This window comes from Ochotona princeps, chromosome 7 (genome assembly GCF_030435755.1).
Source record: "Ochotona princeps isolate mOchPri1 chromosome 7, mOchPri1.hap1, whole genome shotgun sequence".
NCBI lineage: Eukaryota > Metazoa > Chordata > Mammalia > Lagomorpha > Ochotonidae > Ochotona > Ochotona princeps.
Window position 1 is genome coordinate 61489218 of NC_080838.1, and position 18281 is coordinate 61507498.

At 49.1% G+C, this 18281-nt stretch overlaps 1 protein-coding gene across 1 annotated transcript in view; it reads left to right on the forward strand.

Moving 5' to 3' along the window:
- SCD5 (stearoyl-CoA desaturase 5) overlaps positions 1-18281 on the forward strand; it is a 116079-nt gene that overhangs the window by 54092 nt on the left and 43706 nt on the right. Inside the window, exons 2-3 of the mRNA XM_058667149.1 lie at positions 5308-5438; positions 14311-14516. Coding sequence (XP_058523132.1) covers positions 5308-5438; positions 14311-14516 — 337 coding nt within the window. The remainder of the gene's footprint in view (positions 1-5307; positions 5439-14310; positions 14517-18281) is intronic.

An 18281-nucleotide genomic window follows, 5' to 3' on the forward strand; every position in this document is an offset into this window, starting at 1 on the left:
ATTAGCCTGTATGCCACCGTGTTGGCTCCAAGCTATGGGTTTTTGTTGGTTTTTTAAAATTTCATTTTGACATGTCTATTTCATTTTAAATTGAGAAAATTTATATAATAACAGAGTATAACAAAAATTCAGTAATGATTTTCTTTATATAAAGGCCCTATTTACCTATAACTCATACAATTTAACTCATTGGTTTTAAATATTGATTTTAAAATTATATTCAGAAAATTGTGTAAGCATCAGCAAAATCAATTTGAAAACGTTCTTGTCACCTCTTAATTCTCAAACCCTGCTAGTGGTTGCTTTGCCAAGCGCCTCCTCAAGCTAGTTGTAGGCATTGCTATGGAACCCCAAACTGGGTCCACTCACCCGATGCTCAGAAAGCCAACCACTGATATTGGCTTGATGGAGAAAAGTAGACATTTATCACAAAGTATAGGGCAAGGAGCTGGGCAACTATTGCTTAATTACTGTGGTTCCCTGAGGAGTTGAGGTAAAGATTATTATAGATTGAAACTGGACTGAGAAGTGCATGGTCAGCTTGTGTTCAAGTTTCTGGCTGGTCCATGGAGCTCAGGACCTTGCTTTGATCGGTCAGTGATGCCACCATGCTCTTTATGAAATTGATGATGGTTAGGTAGGCTCCAGTTGGTCTGGGGGTCATATGAATGCAGCAACGTTATGCTCTGCCTGGGCCTGGATTTCCCTTACCCTATTTATCCCAGGAAAGTACTAGCCATTAAGAGTCTTACCTGTTGGAGATGCAAATGACTCCTTGAGTTCAGTGATTAGAACTTTGTAGGGCCAACTGGAGCACTCCTGTAAGTCAGTGAATTCGTTGGAATAGAGGACAGGCAAGAGCACCTTGATCTAAGGGAGGCAGAATAGAGGCTGGGTCCTGTTTTATATTGCAGGGATTTGGCTTTAGTTGCCCCTTCTCCTCTCCTATGCCTCCTCCCCAGCACTATGCAATATCAATCTGCTTTCTCTCTGTACAGATGGCCAATGGTTCTGCCACTAGAAATGAGATGGGCCCACATTCCCTTAAGGAAAAGACCCTGCAAAAGTTTGTCTCTCTCTCTCTCTCTCTCTCTAGGATTTATTTTGTTTTTTGAAAGTCAGCGTTATAGAGAGGAGATAGAGAGGTCTTGCATTTGCTGTTTCATCCCCTAAATGGCCACAACTTACAGAACTGAGCCCTTCTGATGCCAGGAGCCAGGAATTTCATCCCAATCTCCCATGTATGTGCAGGGACCCAAGCACATGGACCATTCTTTGCTGCTTTCCCAGGAGCATTAGCAGAGAGTGGATTGGAAACGAAGCAAGTGAGGCTCATACTGACACCCAGATGGGACACCATTGCTGCAGGCAGTGGGTTAACACTAAGCCACTCCAGGCTGCACCAGCCCCTGGAGTCTTTTCAAACATTATTTATTTGTTTATTTAATTTGAAAGGGAGAGAGTATGAGTGAGAGACTGTCCACCTGCTGATTCATTCCCCAGATGATTATAACAGTCAGGACTGGATCAGGCTGAAGCCAGAAACTCCATGCATGTCTCCCACATGGGGACCAAGGACCCAATCACTTGCATCATGATTGCAATCACCTAGGGTACACATTAATGGGAAGGTGGAGGTGGGATTTGATTCCCAGTACTATGATACATGAAGTGGGTGTCACAAATGATGATTTTAACATACCATGGCTCAATGCTTGCCCCCTTCTTGAATTTTATTTTAGTTGTGTATTGCAGCATGGCAAACTACCCCCACAATCTAGTGTTTAAAGCAAAGCATGTTGATTTTTTTTCATAGTGATTGTAGGTTAAGAATGGAGGCTCAGCTTGGTCTTGAATCCCTCCGAGGAGGTTGCAAGGTGCTGGCCAGAACTGCAGTCCAGTCTGCTGGGTGCGATTCCGCTTCCAAGCATGCTCACAAGCAGGAGTGGGATTTGCTGCAGGGTTTGGTTGCCTGCGGGCTGTGAGGTTGAGCATCCTGTTTCCTGACTGGCTACTGGCTGGAGGAAGCCTCAGTTTCTTGCAACAGAGACCTTCCTGGCATGGCAGCTCACTTCATCACAGGCACCAGAAGGAAGAATTTCCTAACCAGGAAGAGCCACAGTGTTTTGTAGCCTAACTTCAAGCTAACATTGCATCGATGTGGCCATATTCTTATGGTTAGTGTAGGTTGCTAAAGGGAAGGAGCTGGTCCATGGCCGTGAATACCAGGAAGTGGGGAACTCTGGGCCATCCCAGAGCCTATTCCCCAAAAGCCTATCCTGACTTCTTAGCTACTCAGCATGTTTTTTTTTTTTTAAAGATTTATTCATTTCTATTACAGTCAGATATACATAGAGGAGGAGATACAGAGAGGAAGATCTTCCACCCGATGTTTCACTCCAGAAGTGAGCCGCAACGGGCCGGGGCGCGCTGATCCAAAGCCAGGAACCTGGAACCTCCTCCAGGTCTCCCACGCAGGTGCAGGGTCCCAAAGCATTGGGCCGTCCTCGACTGCTTTCCCAGGCCACAAGCAGGGAGCTGGATGGGAAGTGGAGCTGCCGGGATTAGAACTGGCGCCCATATGGGATCCCGGGGCATTCAAGGCGAGGACTTTAGCTGCTAGGCCACGCCGCCGGGCCCTACTCAGTATGTTTTTAAAATTAATTTTTAGTTGCGATTATTATCTTTAAAGATTTATTTATTTGAATGAGTCACGACACGCAAAGAGAGGGAGAGTAATCTTTCATTTGCTGGTTCGCTCCCCAGATGGCTGCAATAGCCAGAGCGAGGTGAAGCCAAAGCCATGAGCCTGGAACGAAACCTAAGACTCCCAATAAGAGTGGCAGAGACCCAAGCACTTGAGCCGTTACCTGCTGCCTCCCAGGGAGTGTATTAGCAGCAAGCTGGAGTTGAGGCAGGACTTGAACTCAGGCACTCCAAAGTGGGAAGCAGGCATGCCAAGCAGCATCTTGACTGCTCTGCCAGCTGTCTCTCTCTGGGCTTCATTCTTTGCTGCTGCAAGCGGGTGTTCTCTGCTTGTTACTGCATGACTTTTGGTAAACCCAACCTGAGAGTTGGGTCATGTCTGATGTCCCATGAAAATGGGACACTGGACTAGGCTAGGCCTGTGCTGCAAGGCTACATTCTTGCCACCAAAAGAAAGATCATGGAAACGCAAAGCCACCAGTGTGCAATGCCCCATTGTAACTACCCCAGGCAGGGGCAGAGCAACCATGTGTATGATGCCTAAACTGCTGGGAATTCCAGAAAGGACAAGAAGAGACCATAGTCTGTGGTAAGGGCCTGCCTGGAAACCATGATTGGAATAATTCCATTTTGACTAATGCTTTCCATGAAGCCTTGGACTTTATCTGATTGCACCCAAGGTCCAGTGTCATCGTCCACTGGCCAATCACACTGCACTTTTCTATTCTGCATTTTACTTGTTCTCTCACTGCTTGACAGTTGAAACAGAAATGATTTAGAAGGGACGCAAAGGTCAGGGATGACATGGAAAGTAACTGTTTTCATGCACTGCTGACCAAGGTGAAGTTGCCATCGCGGAGAAGGCGAAAGCTTTGTATTTACTGCTGCTTTCCATGGTTGGCAGGTGAACTGCTGTTTGTTGTTTATCATTTCCAACCTTTCAAGTAAGGGATGATATGTCAAGTTCGCGAAAACCACAGGTATCCAGGGACTCATTCATCTTAGGGCTGGGGCTCAGTCTTGTTTCTAGAACCGCATAAATACAGACTGAGATCAAGATCAAGGACTTCTGGAAGAGGCAATATTATGCTCCTTTTAAATGGTGTGGGATGGGCCCGGCGCTGTGGCCTAGCAGCTAAAGTCCTCACCCTTAACGTGCCTGGATCCCATATGGGCGCCGGTTCTAATCCTGGCAGCTCCACTTCCCATCCAGCTCTGTGCTTGCGACCTGGGGAAGCAATCGAGGACGGCCCAAAGCCTTGGGTCCCTGCACCCATGTGAGGGACCTGGAAGAGGTTCCCGGCTCCTGGCTTCAGATCGGCACAGCACCAGCCATTGCAGTCACTTTGGGAGTGAATCACTGGATGGAAGATCTTCCTCTCTGTCTCTCCTCCTCTATGTATATCTGACTTTGTAATAAAAATAAATAAATCTTTAAAAAAACGGTGTGGGGGCACCCAAGTTCCCCCAGTGAGTCTTCCAGAGAGGGGTTGCAGCAGCTCCCCCAATGCCCACACTGGCTTGGGACCATTCACACACCACACTGGGGATGGACATGCAGGCAAATGCTCATTCTTAGGCCATTCTTTATGGAGGATCTTGCAGGTAGCAAACTCTGAAAGTGGTTGTGAAGATCATTGCTGCTTAAAGCTCTTCCCCAAGAAGGGAAGCAGCTAGCTTTTGCACTTAGATGAGATGATACAGGGTGCAAATTAATAGACAAAATGTACTTGATGTCTCCCAGAGGCACAGAGGAGCGTAATGGTGAGAAACTCAATCCTTGGGGGCGATGTTGTGGCATAGTGGATCCTATATGGGCACTGTTTCATGTTCTGGCTGCTCTACTTCCAATCCAGATCTTTGTTCATGGTCTGGAAAAAGCAGTGGGAGATGACCCAAGTCATCTCGGGCCCCTGCCACCCATGTGGGAGACCTGGGAGAAGCTCCTAGCTTCAGCCTGGCCCAGCCTTGGCTGTTTCAGCCATCTGGGGAGTGAGCCAGTGGGAGGGTCAGTCCCTTTATCCCGCTCTTTCTCTCTCCCTATCTCTCTGTAATTCTGACCCTTGAATAAATTAAAAGAAAAGAAAAGATACTCCCTGCTTGCTACCCCCGGCCATCTTCATGCCACCCACTGGAACACGAGTCTCCACAGCAAAGCTCTGCCCTCCTGCTGTCAGCTGGACCCTCATTGCCATTGGTTCTGATCAGTCTTCCTTGCTGGAGGTGTGGGTGCCCATCAGAGATGGTGCAGACATTTCTCAGCTCCACTGATAGTGGATGTGTCAGATCACACGGCAGGTGCTCTGTTAGCTGGTTGCGACTTTGCATCAAGCCTGGCCGGAAACATTGGCAAAGAAAAGACTTGTTCGGTGTAAAAACCAAAGAGCTATGTAAAGGTCTGACTTGCCTCAAGTTGTCTTCTGCTCCTGTCTGGTACTGAAAACACAAAAACTGTGCCATCTCAAGTTACTCTCCTTCTTCTCCTTGTAGAATCTTGCCCTGCCATCCGTTGGCATGGGACTCCGTGCAGGAAGATCAGAGCGTGGGACTGTGGAAGGGCTTGGGGGAGCTGGCTGACCTTCCCCCTCTTGTGTCTTGCAGGCTACTTCTGCTTCCTGACCACCGCGCTGGGCGTGACTGCTGGAGCCCACCGCTTGTGGAGCCACAGGTCCTACAAGGCCAAGCTGCCTCTGAGGATATTCCTGGCCGCTGCCAACTCCATGGCTTTCCAGGTAGGAACAGAAGGTCTCCCTGGCGGGGACTCCATGTGACAGGAGGGGGAAGCATGGGCAGATGCTCACTTACTTCCATCCTAGCTAGATTCAGTGCTTGGGCCCCAAGCAGGCCCAGTCTGCTCCAAGGTTTTAATCTTTCAGCTTTAGATGGAAGACCCTCTTGTCTTGTGCCCTCGCCAAGGTATACGAACTATGGAGGGGGAAAGGAGACTCCATCTAGAGGCCCTACTATAGATATATCCTGAAACATTTATCCCAGAGCCAACATCCTAATCAGGGGCCAAGTCCTGAGCTGGGTATGCTGTAATTGTACTGCATCCAAGCCTCACAGCAACATGGGCAAGATGTTGGATGTATCCCCACTTTACAGGTAGGGAAACTGAGGCTTCACAAGGCTTAAAAATGTTATATCCAGGCAGGTTAGCCAAACTGTGAAGCCAGGGCTCCTCAAAAATACATTCTTGTCCTACCAGGTGATGGTGCGAAAGACTGGTCTTTGTCAGAAGACTCTGAGATCTTGCTCTGACGATTGCCAGTTGTGAATCCACCACTTTCTGCCCTCCAGCTCTTTCATCTGTGAAAATAAGACTATAGCCCCATTCCCAGGAGAGCGATGGAGCCATTGAAAATTATAGGGAACTCTGAAAATAAGCTAGAGGGTCAAGACCAACTAAGGGAGAGTCCATCTCCTTGAGGATAGTCCCTACCACTTGGGGCACTTTTCTTGCTCGCTGGGATTTTGGCAGGATTACAGAGCAATGTTTTCCCAGGTTCTTACCTGGCCCAGGCAGGGTGGAGGGGAAGCAGCCTGTTTTCCAAGTTTCTGTCCATGTCTGAGTGCAGAGGAGCCTGAGCCCTGGGCATTTTCACCCACGGGGAAGGGAGGCGATTCCTAACACTGCCTCAGAGTGAAGGGAAGGGTAGGGTGCGGAGGGGACGCAAGACCCTGCACGTGGCACCAAGCAATGGGTCTCCCATTCTTACAACATGGCTTAACCCTGGCTGTTTGTCTAAGTGCTCTTGTAGCTAAGAATTCATTTCCCAGTGGAGATGCCCCTTGTGTAGTTGTTGGAGCTTTCATAAAAAGAAGGAGAGAGAACACAATTGCTCAATTAGGGAAACAATTGGTGGCATGGGTATGTGGTGGTTATAATTCAAGCACAGTCGGGGATTAGTGCCAGCATGTAATAAGCAGCTATTATGCCCAGCGGAGTGCTGGCAGCTTCCTGATCCCAGGTTCTTTTGTTTGCCATCAGCCACGTGAGCCGCCCTGTACTTTATTTTGACTTCACCCGTTTTTCATGGTTGGACTGGTTTATTGTAACTTAGAAACCTTAGACTTGGTCTTAGATGCCATTTAACATATGACCTTTCTCTTATGTTTTGTTCAAGAAACTTCCTACATCTCATATCCAATTGCACGCTCATGCAGTAATAAAATATCTGTATGATTTTTTTACAAGATAAATGACGTGCAAATGATAGCCTAAGACATATATAGAAATATGTATGTCTTATATGTATATAAGAAATATATGTATTTGCTGTTCCAGGTGAAAAAACTATTTGTTTGCAACTTAGTTTCTGAAATCCTAAACTTCTTTAACGAAACATCACATAACTGATTAGCCAGCTGTGACTCTTGGGGAGCATATGCATTGTGGAGAAGTGTGCAGGTCCTAGAATAGACTCTCGGCTGGGTCATTTGCTGGCTGTGGCCTGTGTGCAAGCCTCAGAGCCTCTATCTGCCAAGAGGGGACCGTACTGTTTACCTATTGGAGATGCGGAAAGGATGAGACAATGAAGGAAAGTGTGGAGCTTATAATGACAAAAAGATCTTTTCCCTCTAACGAGAACCTGCATCCTGCCCCATTCACTTCTATATTCTAGCACCTGCTGTGTACAATAACACTCCATGATTGTTAAATACATGCAAAAGGGCTGAAGAGCTTTAAAAGGTATTTTTAAGAAGAATCTGATTTGAATCATGCTGCATCTTCAGTGTCTCCATTTGTGATTTTTTTGGGGGAAAATTTCATTGAACAGATAGCTCTTGGATACCTTCTAGGGCAGTGCTGGCCGGGCATCGGTTGCATTCCTTCCTCTGCTGGTGCTTTCATGTCCAGTGGGATCTTAGAATTCCCACAGTTTCCCAGTGGACACTCCAGCGCTCCGTGGATCTAGTGTTTTGTAAAAGTGTCACCTGAACCTGTGTGAAGGGCAGAGCTGTAGGCCCACATGGCGTCACCTCCCACAGTAGCATACAATAGCCTTAGTGGGGAAGAGTGCAGTCGCTTGCATCCCTGGACTCCAGAATGACACAAAGCTGGGAAAGCAAAGAAATGGGCCGTGATCTGCCAGGGTGATTGTGACCCTGGCTTAGTGAAGTCATTGATTTCGTTCCCTTTTGAAGTCCCTTTGGTTTGTTGTTGTTGTTGTTGTTATTTGTTCAAAAGTCAGAGTGACAGGAAAAGAGAGAGTTTCATCCCGCTCTCCCACGTGGGTGGCAGGGGCCTGTATTAAAGCATCTTCCTTAATGACTAGGTACCAGGTTTTCGTGTTTTGTTAATAACACCTCCGGCTGGCACTAAATGAAGAGATACAGCAGACACTATTGACGACAGAGAAGTAGCACAGATGGAACTAAAGAGGTTGGCAATATGAATATAAATGATCACAACAAGATGTAATTTAGGGAGAATGCAAATGAAGGCAGCTGGGGAAGAAGTCACCCGAAAATGCAAAACAGTCTCGGGCAGACTGAGAAACCTAGAAAGCGATGCCAGACAGGCATCTGGAGGGACAGCGCTGACATGGAGCACCAGCAGTGACAGACAAGGTGCTCCCAGCCCAGGCGGCCAGCAGCCAGCCGCAGGTGCAGGAGGAGCTGCACTGCAAGTCTGCGTTCATGGAGTAGAAAGTAAGAGCCAGGCAGCCAGGCCCTCGGGTTCCTGCGCTGTTAGAAAAGGCAGGAGACTCTGGCAGTCGAGGGTGGCCCAAAGACTTTGGACCCTGCACTTGCTTTGGAGACCCAGAGGAAGATCCTGGCTCCTGTCTTCGGAATGGCTCAGTTGTGGCCGTTGCGGCTGCTTGTGGAGTGAACCAGCAGCTGGGAGATCTTCCTGCCTCGCCTTCTGTTTGTATATCTGCCTTTCAAACAAACAAACAAATAAATAAATAAACCACAAAGACCAGCTTTTCAATCCTCTCTCAGCTTCTAAAACCCAATGCAAGCAAGCTGAGCGCCACAAGGAAGGTGACGTGACAGGTGGCAACTTGTCCTCCCAAAGTGACTTTGCCAGGTGCTGCTGAATGCTGCCAGGGCCCTCCTGGGGGGACTTTCTGCGCTGTTCTTCCGGATTGTCAATGTTATCTAAAGGGAAATCAGTGCTGACCCAGTGTCAGCAATGAGGAAAGCCCCTGTGTTCCTCACCATGCCAGTGACACAGTGTTGGCATCTGAGCTGAAGGAGATTAAGTTTGAACCCCAGAGACGGAGGTGAAGTCTGTTTCCAATGGGCCGTAGGGTTCCCAAGAAGTGGCAGCCACATCTTTCCCTGTTAGACCACTTCCACAGAGTGACCGCTTTCCCAGAAGGCATGGCACTCACCCACCATGCCCCACTCTCAGGCGCGTGGCGGGGGGCGCCACATGTATCCATAAGTACTTTGTACTCTAAAACCTGACTGTTCCAGCTGACGTGTTGCCAGGTTGGTCCTGGTTTGCTTCTCACCGCTCAGTGGAAATGAAGTGTAGTGCATGCACAATCAGAATTGCCTATGGCTGTGTTTCAGGGCCACCCTGTAGGTTCTCTACTTGGGAGCTTTGGCAGCCACAAAATCGGCTGATTTCAGGAGCTGGGTGCGACCCCGTGGTGGGTCTATGATCCGATCTCTTGGAAGGGACAAGCTTGGAAGTAGACCACACTCAGGCTGCCCTGGAATTACCATGTCATCTGCATGTACATCTGCTGTCTCAGCGGGGACCCCTTCGAGGGCTGTGATCCATGATGAACAGTGATGGCATAAAGGTACCCAGTGTAGGATGGGTTCAAGTGTATACACTGCCACCTCAGTTCACATGCCGGCATTACAGGTAGCTTTATCCACTATGCCACAATGCTGGCCCCTAGAATTTTTAAAAAGCGTACTTACCAGAACGAGGGAGTGAGAGGGAGAGAGAGAGTGTGCATGAGTTTAATTCTACCAGCTGGTTCACTTCCCAGATGTTTACAATGGTCAAAAGCTTAAAGTCAACTCAGACCTCCTATGTTGAGGTGGGAGTTGAATTATTTGAATGATCACAATTGCCTCCCAGGATTTGCATTAGCAGGAGCTGAAGGTGGGCAATTTGATGTGAGATGTAAATACTGTTTATCTTTTTGAAGGGCTGCTTTTTTAAAAAATATTTTCATAATATTTGAAAACTAGGTGCACACACAGTCATACACAGACAGACATATAGAGGCAAACAAAGATCTGCCATCTTTTAGTTCCTTCCTCAAAAGCCTGCGACAGCCAGGGGTGAGCCGGGCAGGAGCTGGGATCCCAGCACTCTGTCTGGGTCTCGCACGTATGTACATAGCAGAGGTCCCCCACATCATCTGCTGCTTTCCCAGGGTGCACATTAGCAGAGGGATCAGTCCGAAGCAGAGTAGCCAGGACTCACACCAGGCACTCTGACATGGGATTCAGGCATCCCAAGTAGCACGCACTGTATGTGTTTATTTTTTAAAAATATTCATTTATTTTACTTGAATGTCAGAGTCACAGAGAAAGAGGGAGAGACAGAAAGATTTTCCATTTATTGGATGATTGCCCAAATGGCTGCAATGGCTAGAGCTGGTCTGATCTGAAGCCAGGAGCTTCCTTCAGGTCTCCCACACGGCCCAAAGGCCTCAGACCATCCTTTGCTGTCTTTCCAAGTACGTTAGCAGGGAGTTGAATCAGAACTGGAGCAGCCAGGGCTTGAACTGGTGACCAATATGGGATGCCTGCACTGCAAGTTGAAGATTAGCCAGCTATACCACTCTGCTTGCTCCCCAAGTAGCACTTTGCCTGCTGTGTCAAATTATCATTCCATTTGGTTTTACATATACACATATACATACATATATATAATATTCATTTTATTAGAAGAGCAAAAAGAAAAGGAGAGATGGAGAGACCGGAAAAGGTTAAAAGCATCTTAGTTGCTTGGCTAAATGACTGTTCCATGTGTAAACTTTTTACGTATATATGGATACATGCATGAATAGCATTTAATTAATTAACGTATCATTAGATACTTAATGAAATCCTCTTATGTGGAAATTCCGGGTTTTTCCAAGTTTTCACTACACTGGGCATCCTTGTGGTTAGCTCTTTGCACACAACCCTGAATATTTCTCAAGATAAATTCTGGAAAATGAATTGTCACATTCAAAGATATGTACAATGTTAAGATGATATGTATTATTCATTGGGCCTTCATAGGGTTTGTGGCAATTTCATACTCACCAGTAGGCACTACTGAACTGCAGAAAGCTTTTACAGTGGAAGTGTAACACACACAGTGAGAACTGTGCAAGCTACAAGTTAGATGTGTGCTCCCCGGTATGCAGACTTGGCATATGTTACATTAAGTCAACCACATTAAAGCTAATTTCATTATTTTTTTTAAATGTGGCTATTCAGAGCAATTGCAGTTTACGCGTGACTTGCCTTGTGTGTCCATTGGACATCACAAAGTGGGGCCACAGCATGGCCCCTCGGAAAAGGCAACCAGCGCCTGAGCTATACATTCCTGATTTCTTCATTCTGGCCCCTCGTCTTACCCACCTGCCCATGCCTCAGTCCTGCCTGGCACTCTAGGTACCAGTGTACCCTGTTGAATACTGCAGTCCTCTCTCAGCAACCTTCGGTAAACACGTGGCAAGTTTCCACTTGGGAAGGTCAAGGGGTCAAGAGGTAGGCTATGACCTGCCAGAACTTTGTTATGTATAAACTCACAAGCTGCAAACTTAATCATTCTTTTTTTTTAAAAAAAAGATTTTATTATTATTGGAAAGCCGGATATTCAGAGAGGAGGAGAGACAGAGAGGAAGATCTTCCATCCAGTGATTCACTCCCCAAGTGAGCCTCAACGGGCCGGTGCACGCGCCAATCCGATGCCGGGAACCAGGAACCTCTTCCGGGTCTCCCACACGGGTGCAGGGTCCCAAAGCTCTGGGCCGTCCTCGACTGCCTTCCCAGGCCACAAGCAGGGAGCTGGATGGGAAGTGGAGCTGCCGGGACCAGAACCGGCGCCCATATGGGATCCCTGGGCTTTCAAGGCAAGGACTTTAGCCGCTAGGCCATGCCGCCGGGCCCAGCAAACTTAATCATTCTTTACTTGACTTGTTGGGATGTGTAAATATTTAGGCTTCAGGATTTGCTACTGAGCCGAGCATCACACCTTCATCAAAATGTATCCCCCAGCAGACATACATGGGCAGAATGCCCAGGCTCAGGAGTCACTTCCCTGGTAGCCAGGCATCCTCTCTCTAGGCCTCAGTGCTGACTGCCACTGGGCACACTTGAGGTACCCAACCTTGTCATCAAACACAGATGCTGGTCACAGTTGGTTCTTTTCCTTGTTCCCCTGCTCCCTCCCCACACTCTCATGGGGAAACATGAGGATATTGCTTCCTTCTGTTGACTCACATCTTGTTTCTGTAGTCACTGTTTTCATTGGTCTCAACTTTTTTTTAAAGATTTATTTATTTTATTACGAAGTCAGATATACAGAGAGGAGGAGAGACAGAGAGGAAGATCTTCCATCCGATGATTCACTCCCCAAGTGACCACAACGGCCGGTGCTGTGCCGATCCGATGCCGGGAACCTGGAACCTCCTCTGGGTCTCCCACGCGGGTGCAGTGTCCCAATGCATTGGGCCGTCCTCAACTGCTTTTCCAGGCCACAAGCAGGGAGCTGGATGGGAAGTGGAGCTGCCGAGATTAGAACCAGCGCCCATATGGGATCCCGGGGTGTTGAAGGCGAGGACTTTAGCTGCTAGGCCATGCTGCCGGGCCCCATCGGTCTCAACTTTACAGTGAGAACAATGACTTAGAGACAATGTCTTAGAGGAAGCTGGGCTCTGTGGTAGGCTTGTTTGGGTGGTGGCCACAGCCCTCGCCTCATTACCCTGTTTCAGTCAAGTGGCTTCGACGGGGGAAGGAATCCAGCAAAAGTGATTGAAGCAGATGCGTGTGTCCAACTTGTCTTCCTTGTTTTACACTTTCCTTCTTGTGGTAGGCTCAATTTTGTGGGACTAATGTTTCCAGCTTTTGGAACTCTTCATTTAGAGTCTTGTACAGTGTTCATTAAAGAGCTTGCATATTCTTTTAACAAGGTAAAAGAGAAAGTTGTCTAAAGACTTTCCCGATACGTTTGGGGAATGAGGGCAGCATGTTGTGGATGGGAATGTGAGTGGAGGAGTGCCATCTTTGTGCCATTGCTGTTTTAACTTGTTAGGTAAACTTGAGGCAGTGTCCCCTGAGCCATCATTTAGCCATTTGTAATTAAGGGAGAGCAGAATATTTTCCTTTATTCCTGTATCATCTTCAGATGAGCACTGCAATAAAAGCCAAAAACAAATGCGAAAGGGCCCTTCTTTGGACCAAAGTGATCTTGATTAACATTTGAAATGCTTTCCCAGCTCCAAACTCCATAATAAAAATAATAAAATGCTTTCTCTCTTCCAACCACTATGTCTAAATACACTAGCAAAATCTAAAAACCTTTCCTTTATTGTACTGAGACAGGCTGTAATCTTCACCTTGCAAAGACAGCCCAATATTCCCTGTCATTGTATTCAAATCTAAAAGTCTGTGCTTTTTAGGAACTTGTATTACTTGTCTTTCTGCCTTGTTACTCAGGGCTACCACTGCCTGCAGCAGCAGGAACAGGATTGGAGAGGGAGGCAACGTGCGCTTAAGGAAATAGATGATGAGACAGACACAAGAGAAAGATGATAAGAGCAGGGCAGTCAGAGAGAAGCCCCCTCCTCTGAGACCAGCATCAGTGACTTCCATAGCCCACCCAGGGCCCTCTTGTCCCGTGCACCCTCCCAGTCTCCCACCACGAGGGACTGGTAGGGTTGTCACTTCTACGCTCTGCGTGCTTGGCGGGTGCGGCTGACCTGTGATGCTTTGTGCCTTCATGGGCAGCACAGTCTGTGGGAATGGTTCCTTGGGCAGTGCCCTGAGCGTCACTGCTTCTCTAGGTGGGTCCTGCTGAACATACCAGGTCCCGCAAGAAGCCCAAGTTACACCTCCCTCCCCCATCCCTTTCTGTTGCACTGCCTTGGAGCAACCCTAAAGCCATCTCATCTGTGCTTGGGCATTTTGCAGAGATTCGGGAAGTAACCCTTTGGGCTTCCAGCTTAGCAGTTTCGTGCTGGCTCTGAGTTGGGTTTGAAGGACTTCGAAGTGGGAGAAGGAGGCAGCAAGATCCAACACCAAGACTGGCCCTTCCTCAAGGGTGCCCCGCTGTCAGCTAAGGCATCCCCATCAGACTGAGCTTAGCTGTTCCTGTGGTAAACTGTCAGTGGAGCTGACAGCCCCACCAGAGCTTGCTTTCAGGCCTGCTCACTGCTGGTTCCCAGCAGGTGTGGTCTCTACAGCACAGGTCTCTACCCTTGTCCCTGCTCCCCAAGGGTTTACTCTTGTTCCAATGCACACCACCCAGATGAGCTCTAGGGAAGACGTGGTTGAGGATTGTGAAGGGAAAGCAGGGTCAGTTGGGGAGGAGGAGGAGGCTAAGAATGTTCCAGAAGGCTTGGCCCTGGGCATTCTTTTTTTTTTTTTTTTTTCCTTTTTTCTCTCTTAAGCTTTGCATTCTCTCTGCAGAATGACATCTTCCAGTGGTCCAGAGATCACCGGGCCCACCACAAGTACTCGGAGACGGACGCCGACCCCCACAACTCCCGCCGCGGCTTCTTCTTCTCCCACATCGGCTGGCTGTTGGTGCGAAAGCATCCAGACGTCATCGAGAAGGGCAGTAAGATTGACATTACAGACTTGCTTGCCGACCCTGTGGTCCTGTTCCAGAGAAAGTAAGTGAGGGGACCTTTTGCGGCCATGTCCCCTAGGGTGGGACGGGGGTCAGAGAGCATACCACTGGGGCCAGTTCCTCAGGCATCAGCCCTAATGATTAGGCTCCAACTCAGGGCTTAACTCTTGTTGACTGATTTCTTTGCTTGCCCCACTGGTACCTTTGCTTTTATTTATTCATCCGAGAGAAAGGAACTTCCCCTTTCCTGGTTCAGTCCCCCACCTCCAACCCCCTTGTGACAGGCTACCTGTGACAGTCTAGATCAGTAAGGCTGAAGCCAGGAGCCAGGTATCACACTTGGGTTGTGGGAAGCCCCTTGCTGGAGCCCTCTTTGCAGCCTTCTGGGCTGTAGCATCAGGAACTGGAGCCTAGAATCAGCCCTGTGTTGAGTCAGGACCTGTTGGGAATGGATTCCTCTTAAGCCCATCAGCACCTTCTGATCTCTCGTGTGAGGTTGTGTTCAAGGAATCTCTCTGCCTCCCCAGCTACTCACACATGCCTCCATTGGCCTGGCCCGAGGATGTGGGGAGGGCTTGCTTTAGTTTGCTGACTCATGTGACTTTGCTCAATTCCAGCAGGGCCTGTCCTCCCTGTTCTGGAACTGTCCTTATTGGTGCTCCTCTCGTGTCTTGGATTCCAGCCACTGCCCTACCCATAGGTTTCTGTACAGACAGCTGGGAGTATCAGTCACGAGTGGCCATCAGGGGGCCCTTGCAGGGTGAAGCTGCTTGCAATCAGCACATTTTAGATTGGACATGTGCACCTGCTGTGTGCGCACTGGTGTGCAAGGTTGGCTGTGCTGGGAGTGTTAGTGAGTGGGCTTCTTGCCGCTGTAGCAATGAATCTGGTGCGGTGTCGCTGTCCCGCAGCGACACTAAAAAGATGGTGCAAACCCTTGAGGGTCTGGGAAAAGCCGGAACCGCAACCGGACCCCTCATTGCCAAAAGCGGCTGCGTTTAAATCCTTATCTCCGCCGCTCCTGACCCCATTGGTCTAAACTTTCCTCTGCCGCTTCTCCAGCTCTCTCTCTGCCACCCTTCTTGCCGCCCGGCCTTCGTTCTTTCCCCAATCTTTCTCCTTGTCGCCCCCCGGACTTTCTCTCCGTCTTTCTCGTCTTTCTCCATACTGCTTTTACTGCTTCTGTCTGTATCCCTCCTTTCTACTTTCTCTCTCCGGCACCCTTCCTCCTGCCCGTTCTTCTTCTCCCAGTCTGTCCGTCCGTCTTCGTCCCAGTCTGCCTGTTGTTGTCCCAGTCTCTCTGTCTGTCCCAGTCTGCCATCCGTCCTGGTCTCGTCTGCCCTCGTCCCAGTTTCCCCGCCTAGCTTTTACCGGCTACTTTTATCTCATTCTCCACCAATCACTTCTCCCCGTGGGTCCACTTGGTGCTATGTGATAGGCCAGTAATCATAGCGAGGGCATTAGCCTATCCCTGTGACTTCCTGTTTACCTGCTGGTGAGACCAGCTCTGCCTCCTGGCCCTGGGCCAGCTGCCATCTTGCAACGGCCCCTCCTATTCCGGCTTTCCTATTGGGGGAGCAGCTTCAGCACCCCGCTCCCCACAGTGCGGGGAAGGTAGCATGCCCTCCCCGCACTGGCGGAGCCCTGAGGTGACACAGTGAGAAGATAGTCCCTGAAGACTGGCTTCCCTGGCTGGTCCCTGTCACCCGAGGATTTTGCCCCATCTCCTGTTCAGGCTGGAAGTGGAATCGGAGCCCATGCCTTTGGCCAGTAAAGGAGTCCCTGTGGGCAGGGAAGCGAGGCTCAGCACTGCACCTCCTTTCCTCTACCCCCTCGTTTGACTTTGGCAAGGGCACTAGCGCATGGTGACAACTGTCTACCCACCGAGCCAGACTGCCCAGCATCTAACGCAGCTCTTGCTGCACCAGCAGAGAAACTCACCCCCCCCCAGTTGTCCCTCTTTCTTCTCTAAAGTGGGTGGAACAGTAAGCCCTGACTCCCACAGCCCTTATAAAGACATAGTAGAAAACAGCATACAGACGCCAGTGTTGTGAGTGGTAGGTTAAACCACCACCTGCTCTGTAGCCCTGAAGTCATTAGAGAAAAGACTGGAAGTTTAGAGACGCAGATGGAGAATTGAGCATAACTTCCCCTGGGCACACACAGCCACTGTTGCTTAGCCTGTGGTGTCTTGTCCTGTTTTCGTGCGTATGGTAGGTATATTTTGTCCCAAGGCTGTCATGTTACCTGTGTCCCTGTGTGTCTCACCCTTTACTTCAGCTTTCCTTGTCAGCGGCCTTGCCAGAAGCTGTGTTGTGGCAGGGTGGGGAGCGTGGTGTGGTTGGGCTCACCACCCTCTGTGGCTGGCTGCGATGTGTGCAGCAAGTGGTCCCATCACACCATGCGTCATGTTTTACAAGTCGGACCTCACCTTCACCCCACGAGCCCAGAGAAGGCGAGGGATCTTCTGCTAAGCAACATGAATTCAAAAAGCTACATTAACCTGAGGGTCTATCATCATAAAAAAGAAACATTTATTTTTCCTTAAAAACTGCTGTGAAAAGGGCCCGGTGGCGTGGCCTAGCGGTTAAAGTCCTCGCCTTGAACGTACCGGGATCCCATATGGGCGCCGGTTCTAATCCCAGCAGCCCCATTTTCCATCCAGCTCCCTGCTTGTGGCCTGGGAAAGCAGTCCAGTTTGGCACAAAGCTTTGGGACCCTGCAGCCACGCGGGAGACCTGGATGAAGCTCCATGATCCTAGTTTTGGACAGGCTTAGCTCTGGCCGTTGCAACCACTTGGGGACGGAAGATCTTCCTCCTGTCTCTCTTCCGATCTGTATACCTGACTTTCAAATAAAAATAAAATAAATCTTTAAAAATAAACAAATAAAAACTGCTGTGATTAGATAAATTACATGCATCCTGATGGTATATGTATCCAAAGACCACTTCTCAGTGCAGGCAGGAGGACCAAGGCCATTCCAACAAGTTCCCTGGGGAGTCCTAGGAGAACAGGTGTCTTTACCAGGCCAGAGCCCACGGGGGTCGATGGTGTCTGACTCCAATGGGTCCTGTTGGTGTTCCCAGCTCAGGGAACCCTTGCTGGATGCATATCCTTGGAGATTGACTTCCGGCCTCCCAGGACTCCTGGGCAAGGAGCCCACAAGTTACTATGCACTCTATTACACTCTAACATGAGGAGTGCTATAGTACAGCTCAGGACACCCCGTATGTACCTGGGGCAGGAATCCTGACCCACTGTGGAGGGGCAAAGGAAGGGCGTTGGGAGGGAACAGGCTCAGAGCTCAGACCTGGAATCTGGAAGGGGGTTTGGAGGAAGGTGGAGGAGCCATTGAACTTGAGAGCTGGAAGGAAACTTACAAATCACTTAGGCTAGGCCTTGGCTGTTTTGTGGGTTTTTTTGTTTGTTTTGTTTTACTGTGCTGGTCAGTCAGGTGTGCGTATAAGCGAAACAGAAAAGCAAAGCTTGTTACAATTACAGAGTTTGTTGTAAGTAATGACAGTCAACTACAATAGGCTGTGTCGCCATTGAAGTTCATTATATAAGCAGCCAGAACAGGGCCCGGCAGCGTGGCCTAGCGGCTAAAGTCCTCGCCTTGAACACCCTGGGATCCCATATGGGCGCCAGTTCTGATCCCGGCAGCTCCACTTCCCATCCAGCTCCCTGCTTGTGGCCTGGGAAAGCAGTTGAGGACGGCCCAATGCTTTGGGACCCTGCACCGGCATGGGACACCCGAAGGAGGTTCCAGGTTCCCGGCATCGGATTGGCGCAGCACCAACCGTTGT